Genomic DNA, 20,750 nt, shown 5'->3' on the forward strand with positions numbered 1-20,750 from the left:
GGCCCTGACGCAGGGGGGTCTCGGGTGCCTGGGCCCAGATGAGGGAGCGGGAGGAGTCTGCAAAATTCGGGCACAAAGGCTCCAGAGCCACCCAGCCTTGCTCACCCGCCTCCCCTCTGGGCGCTGCCTCCCCAGCACTGTCCCCACACCCTGAGTGTGCTTGGAGGAGGTGCTTGTCACCTCCCCACCTCACGGGTAACACCAGCGGCGCTCTCAGCTCTAGAGGGTCCTAGGGTCCTCATGGCCTCCACCTTGGAAAGCTGGCTGGGCCCCTGAGGAAGGGTCTGCCCGGGACAAGAAGGGGCAGCCAAGAACCTAGGAGCCACTCTAAGCAGTCACCAGCTGCTCAGATGCAGACACAAAGAGGATGGAGAAAGCTGACAGGAATGTTTTATTTCTCTACCTGTAGTGGGGGAGGGCAGCCCTAGTCTAGGAGGTCCCCACACTCCAGGCTGTCCAGCTCGCTCTGCACGTGGTCGACGTACTGGTTGATCTCCTTCACACGTTTTCGGTTCCTCATGATCTCATCCTTGTGAATCTGAGGGCAAGGCGGATCTTGAGCCTGTCTGCCTGAGTCTGCCCCATCTCCACCCACGTGTGGCTCCACCCCTGGTCTCCAGGGTGAGGTCCTGCCACCTGCCCTTGCCACACATCTGCTCACCTTGTCCAGCAGGTGTGTGCACCAGGAGTTGACCCTGGTCACCAGCTCATCCTCGCGATTGTCAATCTTTAGGAGGTGGATGTCATGCGAGGCCCCAACTGCGTTAACTATCGTGTCTTTGTCAACGAAGAGCTGGGAAGGAAAGAGTGGGTGAAGGGCCTGGATCCACCCTGAGCGCAGAGCTGCTGAGCCGGTGGGGAGAGGGGCTGAGGTCTCTGGGGGTGGAGGCGGAGCCTGCTCTGTGTCCCTACTTTCTTGCTGTTGGCCCAGCAGTGCCAGTGACAGGGCAAGGGCCCCCGGGCAGCAGGGCAGTCCCCATGGGGAGCGTGCCCTTCCCCCAAAGAAGATAGGACCAGCCCTGTGACTTCACCAAGGTTCTCAAGTCCAACTTGCCTGAAACCTGCCATCAGGTGGGAAATGTGAGGCCAGCCAGGGGTCTCGGGGCTGCTCTGAGGACAGAAGGTGCCATACGCCAATGGGTCTCTGCAGCTCTCATGTCAACCCAGTAGGCCTGGGCTCCTGCCTTCATGTTCCCACCCGGTTCCCCACTGTGGATGACACTGTGGGTCGGTCCCCCCCACCCCCACCCCAGGCCTGGCTGGAGGTCCCCGGAGCGGCCAGACAGAACCCCGCAGTGCTTCTCCAGTAACTAGAGGGAATCTCAGACCTTAACCTCCTTTGTAGTCACTGCGTCTTAGAAAGTGCCAGAACCCCCACTTTGGGAAAGCAGGCTGTCCCAAACCCAAAAGGTTTCAACCAACCTGTCAGTTGAAACCACTTAGTGGTCAGGAGCTCCTCTTTAGTGGGGCCGCTCTGAGTGCTTTACTTGTTAGCCTGTCACCTGCCTATCTCCTCTTCTGCAGGTGCGAAATTAACGCTCCCGGAGGGGTTCAAGCTTTCCGGGGGGCGGGCCCCACGACGCCACCGCCCACCGGGCTCCGCCCACTGGGCTCCAGCCCCGCCCCCCGCAATCACCGAGCGCACGTCGTCCGGCAGGTCCTCGTCCATCTCGCCCTTGACTATCTTCTCCAGGATGTTGATGGCGATCTCCAGGAGCTTCTCGTGGTGGTGGTTCTCCAGGTCCCGGCACTGCGCCATCGTGCAGCCGGAGTTAAGCCAAGGCCGGGCCAAGCAGGCTGGAGCACCCTCCCCTGCACTGGCCCAGCTTGTCCTCCCCTTACGGGCCCTCCAAGCCCTCCGGCTCCCTCCACACCCCTTGGGGTCCCTTCTGGTTCCCTCCCCCACAGCCCTTTGTCCCCGCTGCTTGCAGCTCTCACTCTCCGTTGTATCCTAAAGGCCTCCTCTCAGAATCCCTTCTCCCCATCCTCTTCTGCCCCCTGAGCCGGAAACGTTCTCCCCATCTCTCCAGCTGATCCCTCTGGTCCACCCTCTGGTCCTCACTTAGTGGACTCTCCCTCAGGGAGGGTCCCGACCTCCGCTCAGCTGCTGCCATCTCTCTGACAGCAGGATTGGGGTCAGGAGGACAGGGGTGAACTTCAGGGCCCTGAGTTCAGGTGACAAAAGGCCGGGCATGCCCCACATGTCAGCCCCTAACCTGACATTGATCTGCTTACAGATGACTTGTCAGTGGCATCAGCATAGAGGTTGCCTACCCCTGGGCCCAGCACCTGCAGCATGGGCTGGTCCGGGGGGAGGATTCTGGGGTGGTCTCCAGGTGAGGTCACTCCTGAGAGAACAGATGGCCAGGACTCGTGCTGCAGGCAGCAGCCTGTGGAGCAACCCGCTATCTGGACTTCTGCTCTAACAAGGCGCCTTTGTGCTCGGGGTCAGGAAACACTCCTTAAACGTTCCAGAGGGTTGGCAAACCTCCACCTCTTGAAGGTGGGCTTCCTTCCTCGGTGAGAATGGGAGGTTTTACAACCCCAGTTTCAAAGGTGGAGATGCCCATTAAGCAGGGTCCTGTTTAATCTCACCTTGGTGGAGATACAGATCTTCCTGTAAGTCAAACGGGGCATAGGCAGTTCTGGTAAAAGTGAAGTCTGATTATAAAGCGCTGGCTTTTTACTCTCTGCCAGTGTGTCTAGGGCTCTGGTGGAGGGAGTAGGCATGGGAACCCACAGGGGGCCACCTGGAAGAGACCCCACTTATTTTCATCTTTCGTAAGCAGTGCAGAAGCTCTACCCTCTGTGTCTTTGGTTTAGAATGTGGGCGCCTCCCCGTGGGTCTGGTGGTGGGCACCATGTTGCGGGCAGAAGCCCCTGGCCCACAGTGCCTCCCTGGAGGGTCCTCAAGGAAAGGATATAGGCTCTGGACGTTCTCCACAAAGAGTCCCACCAGGTCGATGATGTTCCTTTCAAACATGTTTATAGTCTCCTGGAAATGATAAAGAACACGTTGTGTTTAGACGTGAACTCTGCACAGACTCAGACACGACTGAAGCGACTTAGCAGCAGCAGCAGCAGCCGCTGACTTCACGCCAGAGCCACAGTGCTGCTTACGGCTTACCGGGTCGTGACCCAAGACCTTGAAACTGCCTGGCCTCACAGGGGGTGGTGACCACCTTCCCTCAGCTGTCACCCTCCAGCCTGTTCTCTCGCTCACCCCTCAGTCTCAGGGCTTTAGTGGGTGCCTTCTCCAGGCCTTAGCCTGTGCTGTCTCTCTGCTCACCCCCCACCCCTCCTCAAGTATGCACACACAGAACTCTCCCACTCCCTGGGGCTTCCCAATGGCATCTGGACCCATGGACTGTAGGCCATCAGGCCCTTCTGTCCATGAAATTCTCCAGGCAAGAATACTAGAATGGGTTGTCATTTCCTTCTCCAGGAGAGTCTTCCCCACCTAGGGATCAAACCTGAGTTTCCTGCATTTTAGGCAAATTCTTTACTGTCTGAGCCACCAGGGAAGCCCCCTGCCTCCATCACCTCCGCAGAAACAAAATGAAGGAGTCGCTAGGAGCTAGGCTGCCTGCCAGCTCCACCACTGTCTGCAACTCAGGGAAAGTCATTAACTTCCCTGGGCCTCAGCTTCCTCTTCTGTGAAATGGATTTCTTCCACATAGGTTGTGGTGAAGCAGGAATGGATTTCTTCACACAAAGTACTTTGGGAGGTGCCTGGCAGAGAGGAGATCCTTGGGAGTGCCAGCTGCTCCCTAGGCCTCTTGCTTTCAAGGCTCCCACCTTTCTCCGTGAGGGTGGCCCTGCACAGCTGCATCCAGTGCTCGTTAAGGCACCGGCCTCACCCAGGTGCCACGGGGAGGGCTGCTGCCCCTGACTCGCAGGGTGGTCACTCCCCTGACCTGCCCTAGACTCCAGGGGCCGCAGGGTGGGCTGAGAGCACGGGGAGGGCAGGTTGAGTCTGAGGACTGCGGAAGCCGAGCTAAATATACATCTTTGAAATGTGTGTTAACACTCTTGTAATAAATGAAAATAGAGTCATTGATGAGACCTAAAGGAAACCAACCCTGAATACTCATAGGAAGGACTGATGCTGAAGCTGAAGCTTTGGCCACCTGATGTGAAGGGCCGACTCTTTGGAAAAGACCTTGTTGCTGGAAAAGATTGAGGTCAGGAGGAGAAGCGGGCGAGAAGAGGATGAGATGGTTGGATGGCATCACTGACTCAGTGCACATGAGTTTGAGCAAACTCCGGGAGATAGTGGAGGACAGAGGAGCCTGGCAGGCTGCAGTCTATGGGGTTGCAAAGATTTGAACACAACTTAGCGACTGAACAACAGCACTGAAAAGCAAGGGTTCTACTGATTGCTTTTTGGCCATTAGTAAGACAAGCACAAGTCCTGGAGGACTGGGGGGTGATAGAAAGGGGACTCCCTGCTTGGGAAGGTTGGGAGCTACTGCCTGAGCCCTGATGCTAGCGGGCCGTTTTCAGCGGTGCCAGAGCCCCCATGGGGAGCAAGCTCTTCTCCGAGACATGGCAGGAACCTCTCCCAGTCTGGTGGGTCACTGTCTCTGCCCAGCCCGTTCTGTTCATCACTGTGCTCAGGGCCCAGCCTTGGCTGCTTGGCTGCCTGCTGAATGCACAGGTCAGTCTGGCTGCCCCAGATCAGGCAGCAGCGCTGTTAGGCTCCTTGCTCTGCCCTGAGATACGGTAACTACAAGTGGCAGTGCTGGCAGCCTTGGCTCCATCCCAGATCTCCAGAGCAGGGGTGGGGTGGGTGGAAAGTGGGGGTCCACTTTGTTTTTTGACAGCTCTGTGGGTCTAAGCAAAGACTCTCCCTGCCAGGGCTCCAGGCTCTTCCTGGGTCAGGCGCTCACTCCAAAGAGACGAGCTCAATTCTTGTGCTGCACAAGGACCACTGGGCATCTCAGTGACTGGAAAGTGCTGGAGGCACAGAAAGCTCTCGTGTGGGCCGCCGATTCGTACCGGAGGGTTCTGGCCCCCAGGAGGTGTGGCCTTGGCGGGTTCTTTCACTGCAGCCGTGGCTCACCCTCACAGCCACACTGGGCCCTTTGTCCGATTCCTGCATTGGAGCTGCACCCAGCCCACCTCACCTCCAGCTGCTCCACCAGCTGCATCTCCAGCGTCATGAGCACGTTGAACAGCTCCGTGATGTCCTCGCTGTACTCCACTATCTTTGTCTCGATGCTACTCAGTTCACTCTCCTCTCGGATGGCATTTAAACTCTGCAAACAAAACTGTGCTTTAGGCAGAAATCTACGATGAAGTGTAATTCCTGAAATGACAGGCGATGGTTTGGTTTTGTGGGTCAGAACCTGGATTCTGGGGTTGGCCCACATTCAAGTGTCAGGTCCACCCCCTCCATGCAGGATGGAGGTGGTCAGAGCAGAGGCTCCACCAGCCAGGGACTTATTGGAGGTGGAGGGGACAATAGCTTCAGAGTCACCTGGACCTGAATCAGGACCAGGCTGGGTCACTGTGTGACCTCAAGTAACTCCCATCTCCTTGGGTGCAGGGGCAGAGAGCCTGAGCATCACAAAGCCAGGGGATGGGGTGGCATCTCTGAGGTCTTGGCTCAGTGGGGCTCTGATCAGGGAGGGGTCCACGACCAGCGGGGCAGTGAAGAGGGTTATCACACAAGGTTGGACCCCCACAGTGCCCCGTGAGCACACAGCTGCCAGCGGTAAGCAGACGCAGGTCTGTCTGTGAAAAGAGGTGCTAGTGGGCTGGACAGCATGGGTAGTCGGAGCCGCACCCAGTACCAGCCGTTCACTAATGAAGGGCCTGGGGGTTCGGCTGCTGGATGCAATGTCAGTGGAGTGACCCAGCAAGACTGGGGGTGAAGGGTGCTTGTGGTCATGGCCGCCCCATCTGGAGGAAGGTCAGGCTTCTTCCCGAGCTCAAGCCTGACATGAAAGCAAATCCTGACAGAGGGAAGATTAACATGTAAAATATAAAGCCATGAAAGTACCTCAAGAAAGAAATGGGGGGGGGGCTTTAATAAATAATCTCAGAGTGGAGAAATCCTTTCTAGGTGTGACTGGAAGAAAATATTGATAATTTCTACTACATTATTTTTTAAAATTCTGAATGTCAGAAGTGCCATAGACATAATGGTAAGACAAATAGGAAACAGGAAAATATTTGCAACTCATTTCACTGACATAATTTCTCAATCTATAAAGAGTTGCTACAAAGTAATCTAAACAACAACAACAAAAAAGAGACAGAAATAAATCAAAAACCAAATGGGTGAGGGCATATTATAAGAGCCTGGAAGAGAAGGCTCGGGTCAGCTGCCTAGTCGGAGGCGACATTTGAACATCGCCACGGTGGGGGCGTCAGCTCTCCCTGAAGACACGCCCCAGACCTGGGAGCTAGGTCAACCAGTGCGCCCGGGGCTCCAGGAGCACTGGCTGGAGGACGTCCAGACATCCCAAGCCCAGTGGCTACAGGGACCCAACGTGATGGGGATGGGGACTGGGAGACTCGGCTGGCCCAGGGGCAGCCGCCAGGGACGTTGGCAATCACAGTTCTGTGAAATCCTCCCGTTTTCAATGTCAGAAAAACGCTCAAAACAGTTTAAAACCCTCTTCAGGCCAAAGGCAATACATGTGTGAACAAACGAGCTCCTGCCCTGAGGTCTGAAGCTCTGGCTGAAGGTGTCTCTCATTAGTGGGAACCCTGGAAGGCCTGTCAGCCTGACCTATGTCACCAGGGGGGGGCGGTTTTCCTCCTCTTTAAACTAAGTCCTTAACCAGCTTCTCACTCCTTTAACCTGGATGCTGTGGGGACTCACTGGCTTGCTGTGCCAGTGGTTTTTGGAGAAAAGCAAAGTCCATAGCTTTGGCTGCTGCTACTGCTGCTAAGTCGCTTCAGTCGTGTCTGACTCTGTGCGACCCCACAGACGGCAGCCCACCAGGCTTCCCGTCCCTGGAATTCTCCAGGCCAAGAACACTGGAGTGGGTTGCCATTTCCTTCTCCAATGCATGAAAGTGAAAAGTGACAGTGAAGTCGCTCAGTCGTGTCCGACTCTTAGCAACCTCACGGACTGCAGCCTACCAGGTTCCTCCGTCCATGGGATTTTCCAGGCAAGAGTACTGGAGTGGGGTGCCACTGCCTTCTCCATAGCTTTGGAGCAGGTCAGTAATCCTGTCTGCAAAAGCAACATTAACTGAAACCACTCTGCCGGGTACACACGGCCCTGCTTGCGGTGCGGCCCCTCTGCACAGTCTGTGGCTCACCCTGCTGTAGCCCCAGGAGAGGTGCCCAGAGCAGCGCTGACCCCTAGGAGAGGAGGGGGCCTGGCTTCCCAGGCTGGCACTCACGTGCAGTGGTCATCCTCTTTGTTGTGACCACTGGGGTAATGAAACCACCGAGGCAAAAAGTCATGGAGACCCCACTGTGAGCCTGGGATAGTGGAGGAGCTGCAGTGGGTGGGACAGGTAGAAGCCTGAGTTGGTGAACTGGTGAACAGGGACAATGACCAAGGAGGGACTGGGCCTCTGGCAGGTGGGCACCTGCAGCGGGAGGTGGGGAGGGGGACGGGACCCACCAGCAAGTGCTTTTCCTCGAATTTGGCAATCTTGAGCTTGCCCTGCTCCTGGTTTTCCTGGATGGCCTCCTGCACACACTCCATGAAGTGTCTAGCTCTGCCTTCCGCTTCTCCTGCTGCTTCAGGCCGTACTCAAAAATGTTCAGACAGATGATGACAAACTTATCCTTGTAGGTGAACGACTGTTAAGGAAGCCTGCAGCTGCCCTGGAGGGTGGGCTGCCTGGGGGGTGGGCTGCCTGGGGGGTGGGCTGCCTGGGGGTAGCCTGCCTGGGGGTGGACTGCCTGGGATGGACTGCCTGGGGGGTGGGCTGCCTGGGGGGGGGGCTGCTTGCAGTGGACTGCCTGGAGGGTGGGCTGCCTGAGGCTGGACTGCCTGGGGGTTGACTGCCTGGGGGGGTGGGCTGCTTGGGGGTAGCCTGCCTGGGGGTGGACTGCCTGGGGGGTGGGCTGCCTGGGATGGACTGCCTGGGAGGTGGGCTGCCTTGGGGGTGGACTGCCTGGGGTGGGCTGCCTGGGGGGTGGGCTGCCTTGGGGGTGGACTGCCTGGGGTGGGCAGCCTGGGGGGTGGGCTGCCTGGGGGTGGGCTGCCGGGGTGGGGGGCTGCCTGGGGTAGCCTGCCTGGGGGTGGGCTGCCTGGGGGGTGGGCTGCCTGGGGTGGGCTGCCTTGGGGGTGGACTGCCTGGGGTGGGCTGCCTGGGGAGAGGGCGCCTGGGGGGCGGGGATCTGCCTGGTGGGTACAGCCAGGTCGGGGTGGCATGTGGGCCTGGAGGCAGAGCCACAGTTGGGATGGAGTATAAGGAGGTGATCGGGCATCTCCACCCTCAGCCTGAGAATTCAGGGAGGGTCTTGGGTAGGTGGCTATGGTGACAAGTGCCCATCAGTCACATCCTCTGGGGGAAGGGATCAGGCCCAGCCTGCAGCCCCTAACCATGCAACACGTCTCCCTCTGCAAGCTTGACTTCCCCAGCTGCAAGCCGGGGTCTGGGACAGCACCCACCCCGCGGGTGGTGACACGGTTGTAAACACTGGGTGCAGAGCACACAGCAGGACCCGGGAACAGCTAGGCTGCATCCCCGGCAACCTGGGCCCTGCCGACCAGACACCCCATGTGTTCTGACCTGGTCCTCGCTGCCCTGGGTGCACTGCCCTGGGGCCCAGAGGGGTAGGGGACTCCCCCTGGACTGGTGGCCGTGATCTGGAAGGATATGCCTCCAGGAGCTCGCCCACTCCGGGCAGGTGGGACAACTTGCTGCCCTCTACGTCCTCAGCATACATGCTGTCGAACAGGAAGGTGCCATTTAGCTGCTCTACGAAGGCTGCCTGTGGTCAGAGACACAGCGGGCTTCCTGGGCAGGACCCTGTGCTAGGCACTGGGGCCATGCATGCCCAGCCCTTGGGAAGGCAGGCAGGGATGGGCAGGCGAAGGGCTGGGTGAGGCCAGAGCTAGAGAGGCAGAAAACTGAAGGGTGCCCTCAGCTTGGTCCTGCTGAGCAGGGGCACCCTGGGAGAAATGAGCATTCCCGGGGAACTGGCCAGTGGGCTTAAGGACCAGGGACTGCTCTGAAAAACCATTCGGCACAGAGTCCCCCGCCCTGGAGCTAGAGCGGGGCCCGGGGGCCGTGGGACAGAGTCGGGGGTGGGGCGACAGGTCAGCGTGACTGTCCTGACTGAGGCTCCAGCGGCCCAGAGACCCTGCGTACCAGCTGTTTTCAATCAAATGACAGGTTTTGGGGGCCTGGGCCCTGCCGACCTTCATGAACCTGCCGGAGACCGGGTGAGGTGGGGCGGGGCAGGGCGGGGCAGGAAGGGCGGGCGGAGCAGTGGGTCCCCGGCGGGCAGCCGTTCACCTTGTGCTCCTCCAGCTCCTCCCGCCGGGCCTGCTCGTCTTCTAGCCGCGCCTGCATCAGGTTCTCCCGGTGCTTCAGCTCGTCGATGCTGTACTGGTGCTTCATCTCCGCCAACTCTTTCTGTAGGAGAAGCGGGAAGGGGCACCGTTACCCTGGGACCAGGGGTCCCTCGGAGACGCTGGCCTCCCCGCATGGGCGGGGCCTGGACAGGAGTGGCTTGTTTTCCCTCCCCCACCCTTCCCAAGTATTCTGAGCCTCGGGTAAATCAGTGTGGGTGCCGCAAGGGCAGGCTGAGCGAGGATGTGGGCAGTCTCTGGGGTGGAGGCCCCCTGCAGACCCGCTGGCTCCCACACCTTCCCCAGCTGGGCTCTGGCCCAGTTTTAGGGATGCACAAGGGGAGAGCTGCAGTGGGGGGTGCGAGCCACAGGCCTGGGCACAACACTCTCAGCTTATTCTCAGCATTTGAGCCCCCGTTGCCCTTCAAAGTATTGCCTAAATGCAAAAAATAAGACTTGACAGTCTTGAAATTAAAATTTTCACAGTCCTGTCCTGTTCCTGGACAAGAGAAGGGCGTGGTTGGGGAAGGAGGGGCAACTCTCTGACCCCCCTGGTATCTGTGGACCCCCAGTCTCTGTGGATCCCCACTGGTCTCTGTGGACCCCCCTAGAAAGGTTCCTGCGAGCAGAGAGCTCCACACTTGGAAGGCGGCGCAGCAGCCAGGCCAGCAGGGTCAGCACAGAGACCCGGGGACCAGCCAGCTCTCCCCGTGCCCCCACATCACCTCAGGGCCTCCCCCAACCCCAGACACAGGCTCCTTCCTCCCAGGAAAGGCAGCAGCTTCTGATGGGGGGATGGCAAGTCCCCCACCTCCTCATACCCTGCTTTCATCCCATCCTGCTGCCAGAGGCCTCCCGTTGGGCGGGGTTTTTTTCCCCTGGGGGCAAAGCACCCACAAACTGGTCACACGGCAAAGGGTAAAAAGCTCCCAGCAGGGGTGTAGGACAGAGGCAGGGGTGGCCTGGCCAGGCAGTGGACGGCGGGGGCAGGGGCTTCCTCATGGGGTGAGGCTCCCGCAGGCCTGAGACCCTGGCTCTGCTGCAGACCAGTTGGGCCCAGCTCTCCGATGGCCCGCTCGGCCGTGGGGTCCTGGGGGCATCTCTCTGGGGTCAGCGAGGTTGGCACTTTGGAGTGCTACCATGACCTTTCAGTGTCACTCCTGGGGTCGCCTATTGTGGGGGTGAGTCCTGACTCTGCCCCGAGCTGCTGAGCCCACTGAGGGCCGACTCTCACTTAGTCTCCAGACTTGTTCACGGAGAAGCAGATAGAGCAGGACGGCAGCGAGGAGGCGGGAGGAGGCCCAGGACAGGGCCCGGCCAAGAACGTGTACCACAGTGACTGGGGCCGTTAGGGTCAGGAGCCTCCAGGAGGGGCCGCTTTCCTCTCCTCCCGTGGACGTGGCCCTCCCCAGATGCCCAGAGCCTGGATGCTGACCCGCGGAGCCCATGTCGAAGGAAGACTACCATGTGGTCGTCGAGGCGCCGGAAGTCCAGGTACACAAGGTCGGGGAGGTAGGCGCAGATGAACATCTTGTAGTCCTCATCCTCGGCCACCGGGTTCCCGGACAGGCTGAGCGTGCGCAGGGCCTTGAACCGCCGCAGGTAGATGATCTGAGGGGAGAGCGGGCCTGTCTCCTTTCTCTTCCCTCTGCCCACGCTGGGAAGCCACAAGGAGGAGCCGCGGTCTTTGCCAGGGGTCCCACACTCTGGGGGCCCAGTCTCCTCGTCTGTGAAGGGGCCGCAGGGGTGTCACACGCAGGTGTTGAGAGGACCCAACGCCACAAGGAGCACCAAGAAGAGGGCTGGCACCCGCTCCCCAAGCGCCCGCTGTCCCTCCGCCCTCCGCTCTCAGCACAGGCGCCCTTTCCACCCGTCAAGTGCTCTGAAAGGCCCTGTGCCCTGAAATTCAGCAGAACCTGGATCTACTGGGTGGCAGCTTGTGGGACCACCACTAACAACCATTTAATTTTCCTGTTGTTAGTAACGGGGGACATTCAGCAAGACCACCAGCCCCCTCATCGGACAGCATCTCCTCCCCTGTGCTAAAGACAGAAGAGAAACCTGCTTCTCTTCCTTCCTGAAGGGATTCCCTTGTCAGTTGTTTATTCGTTCAACAAACATCACAGAGCACCTGCCAGCCTGGGGACACAGTGGGAACAGAGCCTTCAGAGCAGGAGCTGACACTCTAAGGGCAGGGGACAGGAATGCTTCAAAAGTCAGCCGAGGGACTTCCCTAGTAGCACTGCAGATAAGAATCTGCCTGCCGATGCAGGGGACACAGATTCCATCCCTGGCCCCAGAAGATCCCGCCGAGCAGCTGAGCCTCCGTGCACCAAGGCCACTGGGCCCACGCGCCTAGATCCGTGCTCTGCAACAAGAGAGCCACGACAGTAAGAAGCCAGCACGCCGCATCTGGAGGGTGGGCCCGCCTCCTCCGTCTGCGCAACTGGAGGAAGCCTGAGGAAAGCAGTAAAGACCCAGAACAGCCAAAAAGAAATGTTTTTTAAAAGTCAGAGTCATTGCTGTTGGTCATAAGTACTCGAAGAACTCGAGGGGGGCAGGTAGGGAGGGAGCCTTAGGGACAATGATGGGGGTGGGGTTCCATTAGGATTTGAGCCTCTGAACTCTGAGGAAGCAGCGGGAAGAGCAGTGGCGAGTGTACTCCCAGGAGCAGCACAAGGGAAGGCTGTGCTGTGGGAAAGAGCGTGGCCGGTGCCAGGAAGCAGGGAGGGGCCAGGAGGTCTGAGATGATACTGAGAACAAGGCCAGCGCTGATTCACCCGAGACCTGATGGGCGGCGGTCAGGAGTTTGAAAGCTGTCTTAGGGAAATGGGAGCTGTTGGAGTTTTCAGGGTATGTGGGGTGGGGCAGGGGGTCAGGACCTGATTTCATTTTAAGAGCTCTCCCAGTGAGATTCCAGTTTTCGTCTTTGGGATCATCAAAGCAAGAAAGGTCTGGGAGCAAAGTGTGCTGTGGGTGGTTAGAGGGACAGGACTTCTCGTCATTGCTGCTGGGTCTGTAAGTGGTTCCACTTCTATAGATGGCCACGCAGCAAGACCCATCACAATGAGAAAATGCCCTCGGACCCAGCAACTCCACCTGGAGCAATTCATCTCCCACAGGGGCTCATCCAGGTACACAGTCAGCCCCGATTAAAGACATCCCCAACAGCCTGTGTGTGACAGCGTGAGGTCGGAGAACACCTCAGCGTCCACCCATGGGGGCTGGAGAACTCCATCCTGCATAATCTAGGCAATGGAATGGCCTGTGGTGTAGAGGGCACCAATGACTTGGGTTGGGGGGGACGACCCAAGGCAGGCTCTGGAGAGTAGCTGGACAGGTGTGACAATCGTGTGAAACATTTCGACAGTAAGATGTCTGGAAAGACACATGTGCAATTTAGGAGCAGCTGTGGCCTCTGGCAGGGGACACGGGCTGAGGTCAGGAGCGAAGGGCTCTGCTGTGCATGCCCTGAGTTCTGCTGAGTCAGCCACTTGCTTTTAATTCAATTAACAAAATGAAAACAAGCCTAATAAATACATAACAGGAAAGTCTATAATCAGATGTAAGAAACTCGGGGCAGGTAAGGACTGAAACCAGAGATGCTCTGGGCTTGTCGGCCATGAAGCCAGCGCCCCCTGCCTGTCTCTCTGGGGACCAGCTGCACCTGCTTCTCCTGTCTTCATGGGGTGGGGGGTGCGTGCCTGGCACCCAGCATGCCCTGGGGAAATGGGGACAAAAGAACAGCCCAAGCCAGGGAGGGAGGGGGGTGTTCACAGCAGGGTAGGGCACGGCCTGAGTCGGTGTCCCCTCCCTGCCCAGGCCTGGATCTGCTCAGGGTCAGGGCCAGTGTCTGAGGATGACAAGTCAGAGGCAGTCCACTCACATACAGGCTCCCAGGTGCTGGACCTACCCAGGCAGCAGCAGCTCTAAGCACTCAGAAAGGTTCCCACAAGCACGATCTAGGGCTGTTTGGGGTTTACCCTTAACTGAAAATTCCTGAATAAGCACCATTTCCTCCATAGCCCCTCTGTGCCGCAGCTGCCCTACATGGACAGACTTGACCCTCACGATGGCCTGTGGGGTGGAGTGCTGTCTGTCCTCAGGAACAGATGGGCACTGAGCCCTGGATGCTGAATTCCCGGCCCAGGGCCTCCCCCCGCCGGTCCGTTGCTCTAGCTGCTCTGCCTGGGGCACTGCCCTGTAGCCTCTGCCAGCCCTGCCAGCAACCTGAGGCTGCTGTTGGTCTCTGTCCCCATTGGGCACAGGCCAGATGCCCCACAGGCAAGAGGGCCCCCCTCAGCAATGTCTGCTGAGTGAGTGGGGGTGGGGCACACACACACCCACATGCAGGCCCCCATGGGCTAAGCTGGTATTTGAATGTCCTTGAATCCAGATTTCCAGCTTTTCTAGGATGGGGTGGGGGGCGGTGGGGAGCTCCCCCCATGGTGCCCCCCACCCCTGCCAGTGCCCATGCTCACGTTCATCATGTTCCCGATATGGTTGTTGCCCAGCGACAACACCTGCAGCTTGACCAGCGCGTCCAGTGAGTCGATCTTGCTGATGCGGTTGTTGAACAGGCTCAGATCCTCCAGGTTGACCAGCGTGTCCAGACCCTCGATGGCCTCGATGTTGTTGAAAGACAGGTCTGGAGGATGGGCCTGGCTTAGGGGGACTTTCCTGGAGCTGACCCCCCACCTCGGCTCTACTGTCTCCTTCCCGGTCACAGAGGCAGGCAAAGGCTCCCATCTGTGCGGCCCGCGATCTGGGATGGAAACTCACTGGGGTGGGGTCAGCACATCTTGGGGAGTGGGAAACCCTTGAGGCCAGGCCACCCCACACTCCAGGCCCAACCCCAGCTGACCTGAGGACTCTCTCTACTCCAGGTTTCTCATCTTTGGGAATCAAACTGCTTTTTGCCACTGCAGTGTTGGGGTTTGAGGGGGTTGTGGCTGCAACACTATCTTGGAACACGGATGGCCCCAAGGCCCAAAGTGGGAACTTTTCACGAGCTTTCAGCTAAAGCCCTCGTGTTTAAGGGGCTCCAGAAGTCATTTAGCCTCCCCGGCCCCTCAGGGGATGCTGTCCTGGGACACTACCGCCCCGTGCTTTTCCTTGTTTCACCCTCACAAGCAGAGGTGTCATCACCAAGTCTTCAGGATGAGGGAGCCAAGATTCAAGGGTGCCAGGTGCCCAAGGTCAACAACACATAAGGAAAGTGAGGTGCAGGAGGTGAGCTCACATATCCAGAATGTGTTAGCAGCTTGGCAGAGTGGGGCCTGACTGGGTTCCCCTACTTCCTTTCCTGCCAGGCTCTGTTCTTTGCAGACAAGCTGGTAGATGTTTAACAAAGGGGTGGGGGGGGGCAGCTAGGATTTGTAGCACCTGCAGATTGCTGTGGTGTAAATACTCCTACTGCCAGTGTCAGGCTACCAACAGGGCATCCCTGAGTGTAGAGTTGGGACAAGATGTGGGCAGCAGGACTAGCCGGCTCCAGCTTACCCTCAGCACTGTGACAGCAGACTGGCCACCAGCAGGACCTATGCATGTGGAGGGGGGCCGGGCTGTGGGTACAGAAGGGGCTGTGGGTACAGAAGGGGCTGTGGGTACAGGCAGGGGCCATGGGTGCAGTCAGGGGGCCATGGGTACAGGCGAGGGGGTGCTGTGGCTTTAGGGCAGGGCTGTGGGTACGGGGGGGTGCTGTGGGTACAGTCAGGAGCCATGGGTGCAGGCAGGGGGCTGTGGGTACAGGCGGGGGTGGGCCGTGGGTGCAATAGGGGGATGTGGGTACAGGGGGGCCGTGAGTATGGCAGGGCCGTAGGTACAGGTGGGGGCCATGGTTGCAGGCAGGGGGCCATGGGTGCAGGCAGAGGGCTGTGGGTGCAGGTAGGGGGTGGCTATGGATTCGGGGGGGCTGTGGGTGCACTGAACCATCAAACACCCTCTCCTCACCCCACACCCCTGCATCCCAGGGCCCAGCTCCTCCCAGCTGTGGCTGTATCCCTGGGTGACCATCACTGGACAGAGGCTTTCCTGCTTCCAGCAGATAGAGCACCTGCTGGAGGGGACCAGCACTGGGCCAGCAGGGAAGTGGGGCTGCGTGGGGCCTCACCCAGCCAGACCAAGCGCGTGAGGTTCTCCAGGCCCTCGATCTTCTCAATGATGTTGTTGTCCAGCTGCAGCTTCTGAAGGCTCTCAAACTGCCAGAGGTTGTCGATGCGGAGGATGTCTGAAACAATGGAGGGCGCGCCCAGGTGGGTGTCAGGGTTTAGTACCAGTGTCATGGGGGCTGGATGACAGATGCTGACTGTGGGAGAGGCCCCAGAAGCCCCGTTGCCTTCCCTGGGGTGCCAGGGACCCTGGAAGTGTGGGCCCAGCTCTGCGGAACTCAGAGTCCCTGTTAGTGCTGGTGCTGGGGCCACTGCGGGCCACACTGCAAGATGGAGGCAGGTGGGCCCTCCAGGGCAAGGACTCACACAGCTCCCCCTCGAAATGCCTGGGCTTGGTCAGAGGGCACAGCAGGGCCCCCCGGGGTGACAAAGGGAATCAAGGCTACAGGGATGGCCAGTTGAGCATTTTGGGGGGTGCTCTGGCCACAAGGACCCTGCATGTCTCTACCTAGAATTGCACGCTGTGTGTCTGCCCAAAGATGGGGGCCCATAAGGGGCAGAGAAATGGCCCCCGAATGTCCATATACTATGAGGGGAGGAACTGCCCACACAGAGGTGGGCTCCTCACATCACTGATCCTGAGTCCTCTGAAGACCAGCTCCCTGTCATGCGGCTGACTGCCCCCTTGTTCCTGAGGCAAGCAGACCCTCTGTCACAGCCACCAAGAGTGCCACCCTCACTCGATATCAAGTCTAAAACCACGCATGCTGGTCTTGTGCCTTTCAACCCAGGTGGCCCAAATACAACCAAGGCCCATAGACTGTGGACCGTGTATGGAACTGGCTGCCCGCGCCCGCCCTGCCCGGCCCCGCCCAGGACACGCACTCTGGAAGTCCAACTGCAGGGACACGACGTCCTTGAAAAGAATGCCCTCCTGCTTGGCCAGCTGCCCGGCCTCCTCTCGTGGGCCCTGCTCCCCTACGGCCAACTTGAGCATGTCATCGTCCATCACTCTGGGCTCCATGTCGTACAGCCGGTTCATCCTTCCTGGAAAACACCAACACCCTGGCTGAGGCCGCCTCTCCTGCCTCCCTTTGAGGGCGGGGTCTGGCCAGTATCCTTTCACTGCATCATGGAGTAATGTTGCGGCCATGACGCTCTGAAGGCAGGCCCCTCCCACTCTTGGCTGCTAAACATGGGCCTCCCCAGACCCCCACTGGCCTGGTGCCCACCAACAGTGGCACACCCCTTGTCTCCACAACCAGGCTGTGACCCTTACCCTGGCCCCAATATCCATACTGATCCCTTTAGCCTCTGGAGCTCAGCTGCCTGCAAAGCCGTCGCCATCTTGGGCCTCTGGCTTTCTGTGCCCACCCTTGTTGTGTTTCTCGGCACCAAGCACTGATCACAGTCCTTGGTGGCCCCAGCCAGGCCCGCCAGGCCCAGCCCCCCTTCCCTGAGAGCCTCACCCTCTGAAGGTGGCCATATCTGTAAGCATCCCCAACCACAGGTGCCCAGGGTGTAGCCACTGGTACACACAGACTCAAGCTGGCTGTTCGTGACCCTCCCCAGAGAGATGTGAACTAGGGCCACAGGACAAAGCACCCGTCAGCGCTGGCTACTTGAGCTGGGAAGGCACTGGGAGCTAAGGGCTGGTCAGGGACATGGTGAGTGAGAGAGTAACAGGGCCTGTGGAAGATGGACAGACAGAAGCGAGAAGGGAACTTGATCCAGGAAAAAAGATAAAAGGACAGGCAGAGGCTGCCTTCCCCTCGCTGACTTCCCAGCCCCTCCTTCTCCAACCCCGGGCCCCTGGACCTCTGACCCCAGGCCCCTAGACAGGGCACTGACTTCACGAGTTAAATCCTCATTTCCCTAAACTAACCCAGGAGGTATCTGTTGCTACTGGTCCAAAGGGATTCGGCTGAGGCACAGCGGGGTGGGTCACAGACGAACCCACACTGCTGTTCTTGGTTGGACAGAGCCATGGTCCTGGGCAGCTTGACCTCAGTCCATGATTACCAGCCCTCCTAGCACACCCAGAAGGGCTGGACCCTGTGGGAGGGCACATGCTACTGGAAACGCCCTGATTCTGCCTCGGAATGCTCTGGACGTTCAGTCTTTCCCCTACTCTCCACCCCGTTCTCACCTGCCTGCTGGCTTCGCTTCCTACCTTGGCCTTTGCATGCCCACGCCAGGCCTCCCTGCCCTGCTGGTCCCTGATGATGCAGCCCCACAATCGCCTTTTTATTCCATCGAGCGCTGCTGGGGAGACTCCTGGTGTTGGGCAAAGTGGGGCAGGCCTGGCAATCCTGCACGGGGTCTCAGAGACCCCCTGCCTGGCTGCCTCTCCCCTACCCCGCCATGCAGCTTGTGCAGTTGTGCATCTTCTGTTTCTGGAGTGTCCACGAGCCTGGTCCCGGTGGCCCCAGAGCAGGAACAGCCTCCCTCTTCCTGCACCCACTTCTCCTCTGAGTCTCCCCTCTTCCTGGGTCCCTCCACACTCTCTCATCTCCTTCAACTGATTGACTCAACCCCTGAAAGACATTTCTAGTCCTCTACCTCTCTCTATCTCCCCATTCTATGGGGACAATTTTTCTAAAATTTCCCATAACTTGACACCAGCTTCTCTCTGGGGAAATTTTAATGTGCCGTATTTGGCAGATGCTACTTGAAAGTGTTTGTGCTTCCCCCCCCCCCCCTTTATTTCCTTTACAGACAAGTGCTGTGCTTTGGGAAATGATTCATACTCTGATTTCAAAACTTTGGCTGACTTCTCATCACTCCTGTCACACAAGGGCCTGGTCCCTGAGCCGGGTCGAGCCTGCTTCCAGTCAGGCCCAACAGTCATCACATGGTGTGGAACATCTGTGTTTGTTACATACACCAGAGCTGGATTCGCACCCTTGGGCAACTGACTTTGCTTTCCAAGCCTTCGACCTCCTGTCTGTAAAAGATGGGTAACTCCTCCCTCCAATATTTGTTTAAGATCATTTATTTAGTCCACAAATGCGCAACGAACAGCAACTACATGCATGGATAAGACTCGGTTAGTGGGTTTAGGAGTATTGTGATTCATAGACCTCCTTACCTCTGTTTCAGACCCAACTCAGAGGATCATGAAGTGAAGTGAAGTGAAGTCGCTCAGTAGTGTCCGACTCTTTGCGACCCCATGGACTGCAGCCTCCCAGGCTCCTCCGTCCATGGGATTTTCCAGGCAAGAGTACTGGAGTGGGTTGCCATTTCCTTCTCCAGGGAATCTTCCCAATTCAGGGATTGAACCCGGGTCTCCTGCATTGCAGGCGGACACTTTACCCTCTAAGCCACCAGGGAAGCCCTACAAACCTTTAATTATAAATTATGACAAGTCTGTGAGTGTAGGGAACTATGAGAACATACTTGTGGGGACCTGGGCTGAGACCTGGAGGATGGGCAGGAGAGGAGGAGGAGGGGTCTTTAGGGTGAGGGTCCTGAGCTGGGAGAGGAGGAGGCAGGTTCCACCCGGATGCCCAGAGTGGCAAGGCCTCCAGGGGTGTTGTGATCATCCCAGGATCCCTAGGAAGCTCCAAGGCATGACGAGGATGTGACGTGATCAGAGTTTAATTTGGAGAAGCTCATTCTGGCTTGTTGCACTGAGAATGTCAAGAGTCAAGACATGACTGGGCTGCAGGTAAGAAGTGGGTTTGAGAGACCTCTAGGAACGTAGTTTATGTGAGGGACTGACTCTGCAGTTTTCAGGTAAGAAAACGGAAGCTGGTTAAGGAGGTCAAGTGACACCCAAGCTGACAGACACATCCTGTGCATGCGGAGGTAGGAGGTCAGAGATGCAGAGCTCAGGCTCTTAATCAGACTCAACTGCACCCCCATGCTGTGGGTCATTGTCACAGTTCACACTGTTTCTCATAACCGTTCCAGGTTTGCTCCAAACCAGGACAGTCCTCCCCCGGGGGGGCGGGGGGGGGGGGGGGCGGGTGGAGGGTGGGGGCGGTTTATCAGTACTTCCCCACCAGCCGGGGCTGCTGTTGACTTGCCTGACAGTAGTGTTGTTGTGGGTCGGGAGAACAGCCAAGAGCCTTACACCTCCTCACAGAGAACCAGATCCTGAATTGTCCAGCGAAACAAGGACTTGGCATCAACTGGACCTGGAAAATGGAGCCCCTATTGGCCGTGAATTGATAAGAGAAAACCACCCTCTTCTGAGTGCTCACCACGCTCTGGAGTAACGTTCATGATCAAATTACAGGTCTGGTCTGGGAGCCAGCAGAGAAGGGAGCCCTATTGGCCTGACTGTCCAGACGGGGAAACTGAGGCCTGGGAAGGGAGCTGCTGACGGGGCATCCACGTTCCAAGCCAAAACCCTTCACTAAGAGGAAGGCTAGCTCTAAGGAAAAGGAACAAGGTAGCGGCTGTTGAGAGGTCGGGCAGACGGTCAGTGATGTCCTCCTGAAAAGGGATCAGTGGGCCGGGTACCTCTCTCTGGCCCGGAGGCCGGGGGTGGGACCTTAAAGGTCTCGTTGGGGCCTGCGCCCATAGGAAACGCTTCCCGAGCTTCTCTCCCCACGAGGCCTGAAGGCCCTGACCGGCGTGGGGCGGCCCGCAGGCTCCTTCGTGAAAAGGTCAAGTCCTTCAGCAGCCTCTCGGCTCCGGGCTCTCAGCTTCTCTGGCACAGTCCGCCACCTGCTCGTGGTAGCGGAGCTGGGTTGCTAGGAGAACCAAGCGCCTCACTCCGTTGCTAGGGGGAAGTCAGGGAGTAGACATCCTGGGTGAAAGTTGACGGCCACGTGATCATATTTCTGGGCGGGGAATGTCACCCAGCACCAACCAGCCTTAGAGAAAACAAATGCTTGTCCAATCAGCACTCTCCCTGGGCGGGGACCTTACTAGCCCCGCCCTCCCCTGCCCTCTTTTTGAGTGAATGATTTGATTTTTGTCCAGTAACAGTAAGGATTCACTCGATTGACCAGTACATAAATGAATCAAAATACACAGACTCTCGTCGGGAGGCGGGCCAGGGGAGGTGACGGAAATTCCTGTGACTTAGCTAGCCACCCCGCCCAATCGGACGCTGCGGGGTGGGCGGGACTTCGCGGAGGGTGGTGTGGTTACCAATCGGAAGAGGGCAAGGCAGTTCTCGCCCAATAGGG

The 20,750-nt window shown here is 58.3% G+C and overlaps 1 protein-coding gene across 1 annotated transcript; it reads right to left on the minus strand.

Moving 5' to 3' along the window:
- Window positions 1-372: 372 nt before the first annotated feature.
- Window positions 373-20,399, minus strand: DRC3 (dynein regulatory complex subunit 3). The gene is given in 15 exon segments (NM_001102111.2): window positions 373-538; window positions 662-793; window positions 1,637-1,760; window positions 2,925-2,995; window positions 5,130-5,261; window positions 7,592-7,678; window positions 7,681-7,765; window positions 8,801-8,913; window positions 9,441-9,560; window positions 10,961-11,107; window positions 13,978-14,144; window positions 15,609-15,725; window positions 16,492-16,653; window positions 19,638-19,748; window positions 20,077-20,399. Coding segments are annotated over 13 exon segments (1,566 nt in total). The 5' UTR covers window positions 16,649-16,653; window positions 19,638-19,748; window positions 20,077-20,399; the 3' UTR covers window positions 373-424.
- Window positions 20,400-20,750: the final 351 nt, after the last annotated feature.

Source organism: Bos taurus, chromosome 19 (genome assembly GCF_002263795.3).
Source record: "Bos taurus isolate L1 Dominette 01449 registration number 42190680 breed Hereford chromosome 19, ARS-UCD2.0, whole genome shotgun sequence".
NCBI lineage: Eukaryota > Metazoa > Chordata > Mammalia > Artiodactyla > Bovidae > Bos > Bos taurus.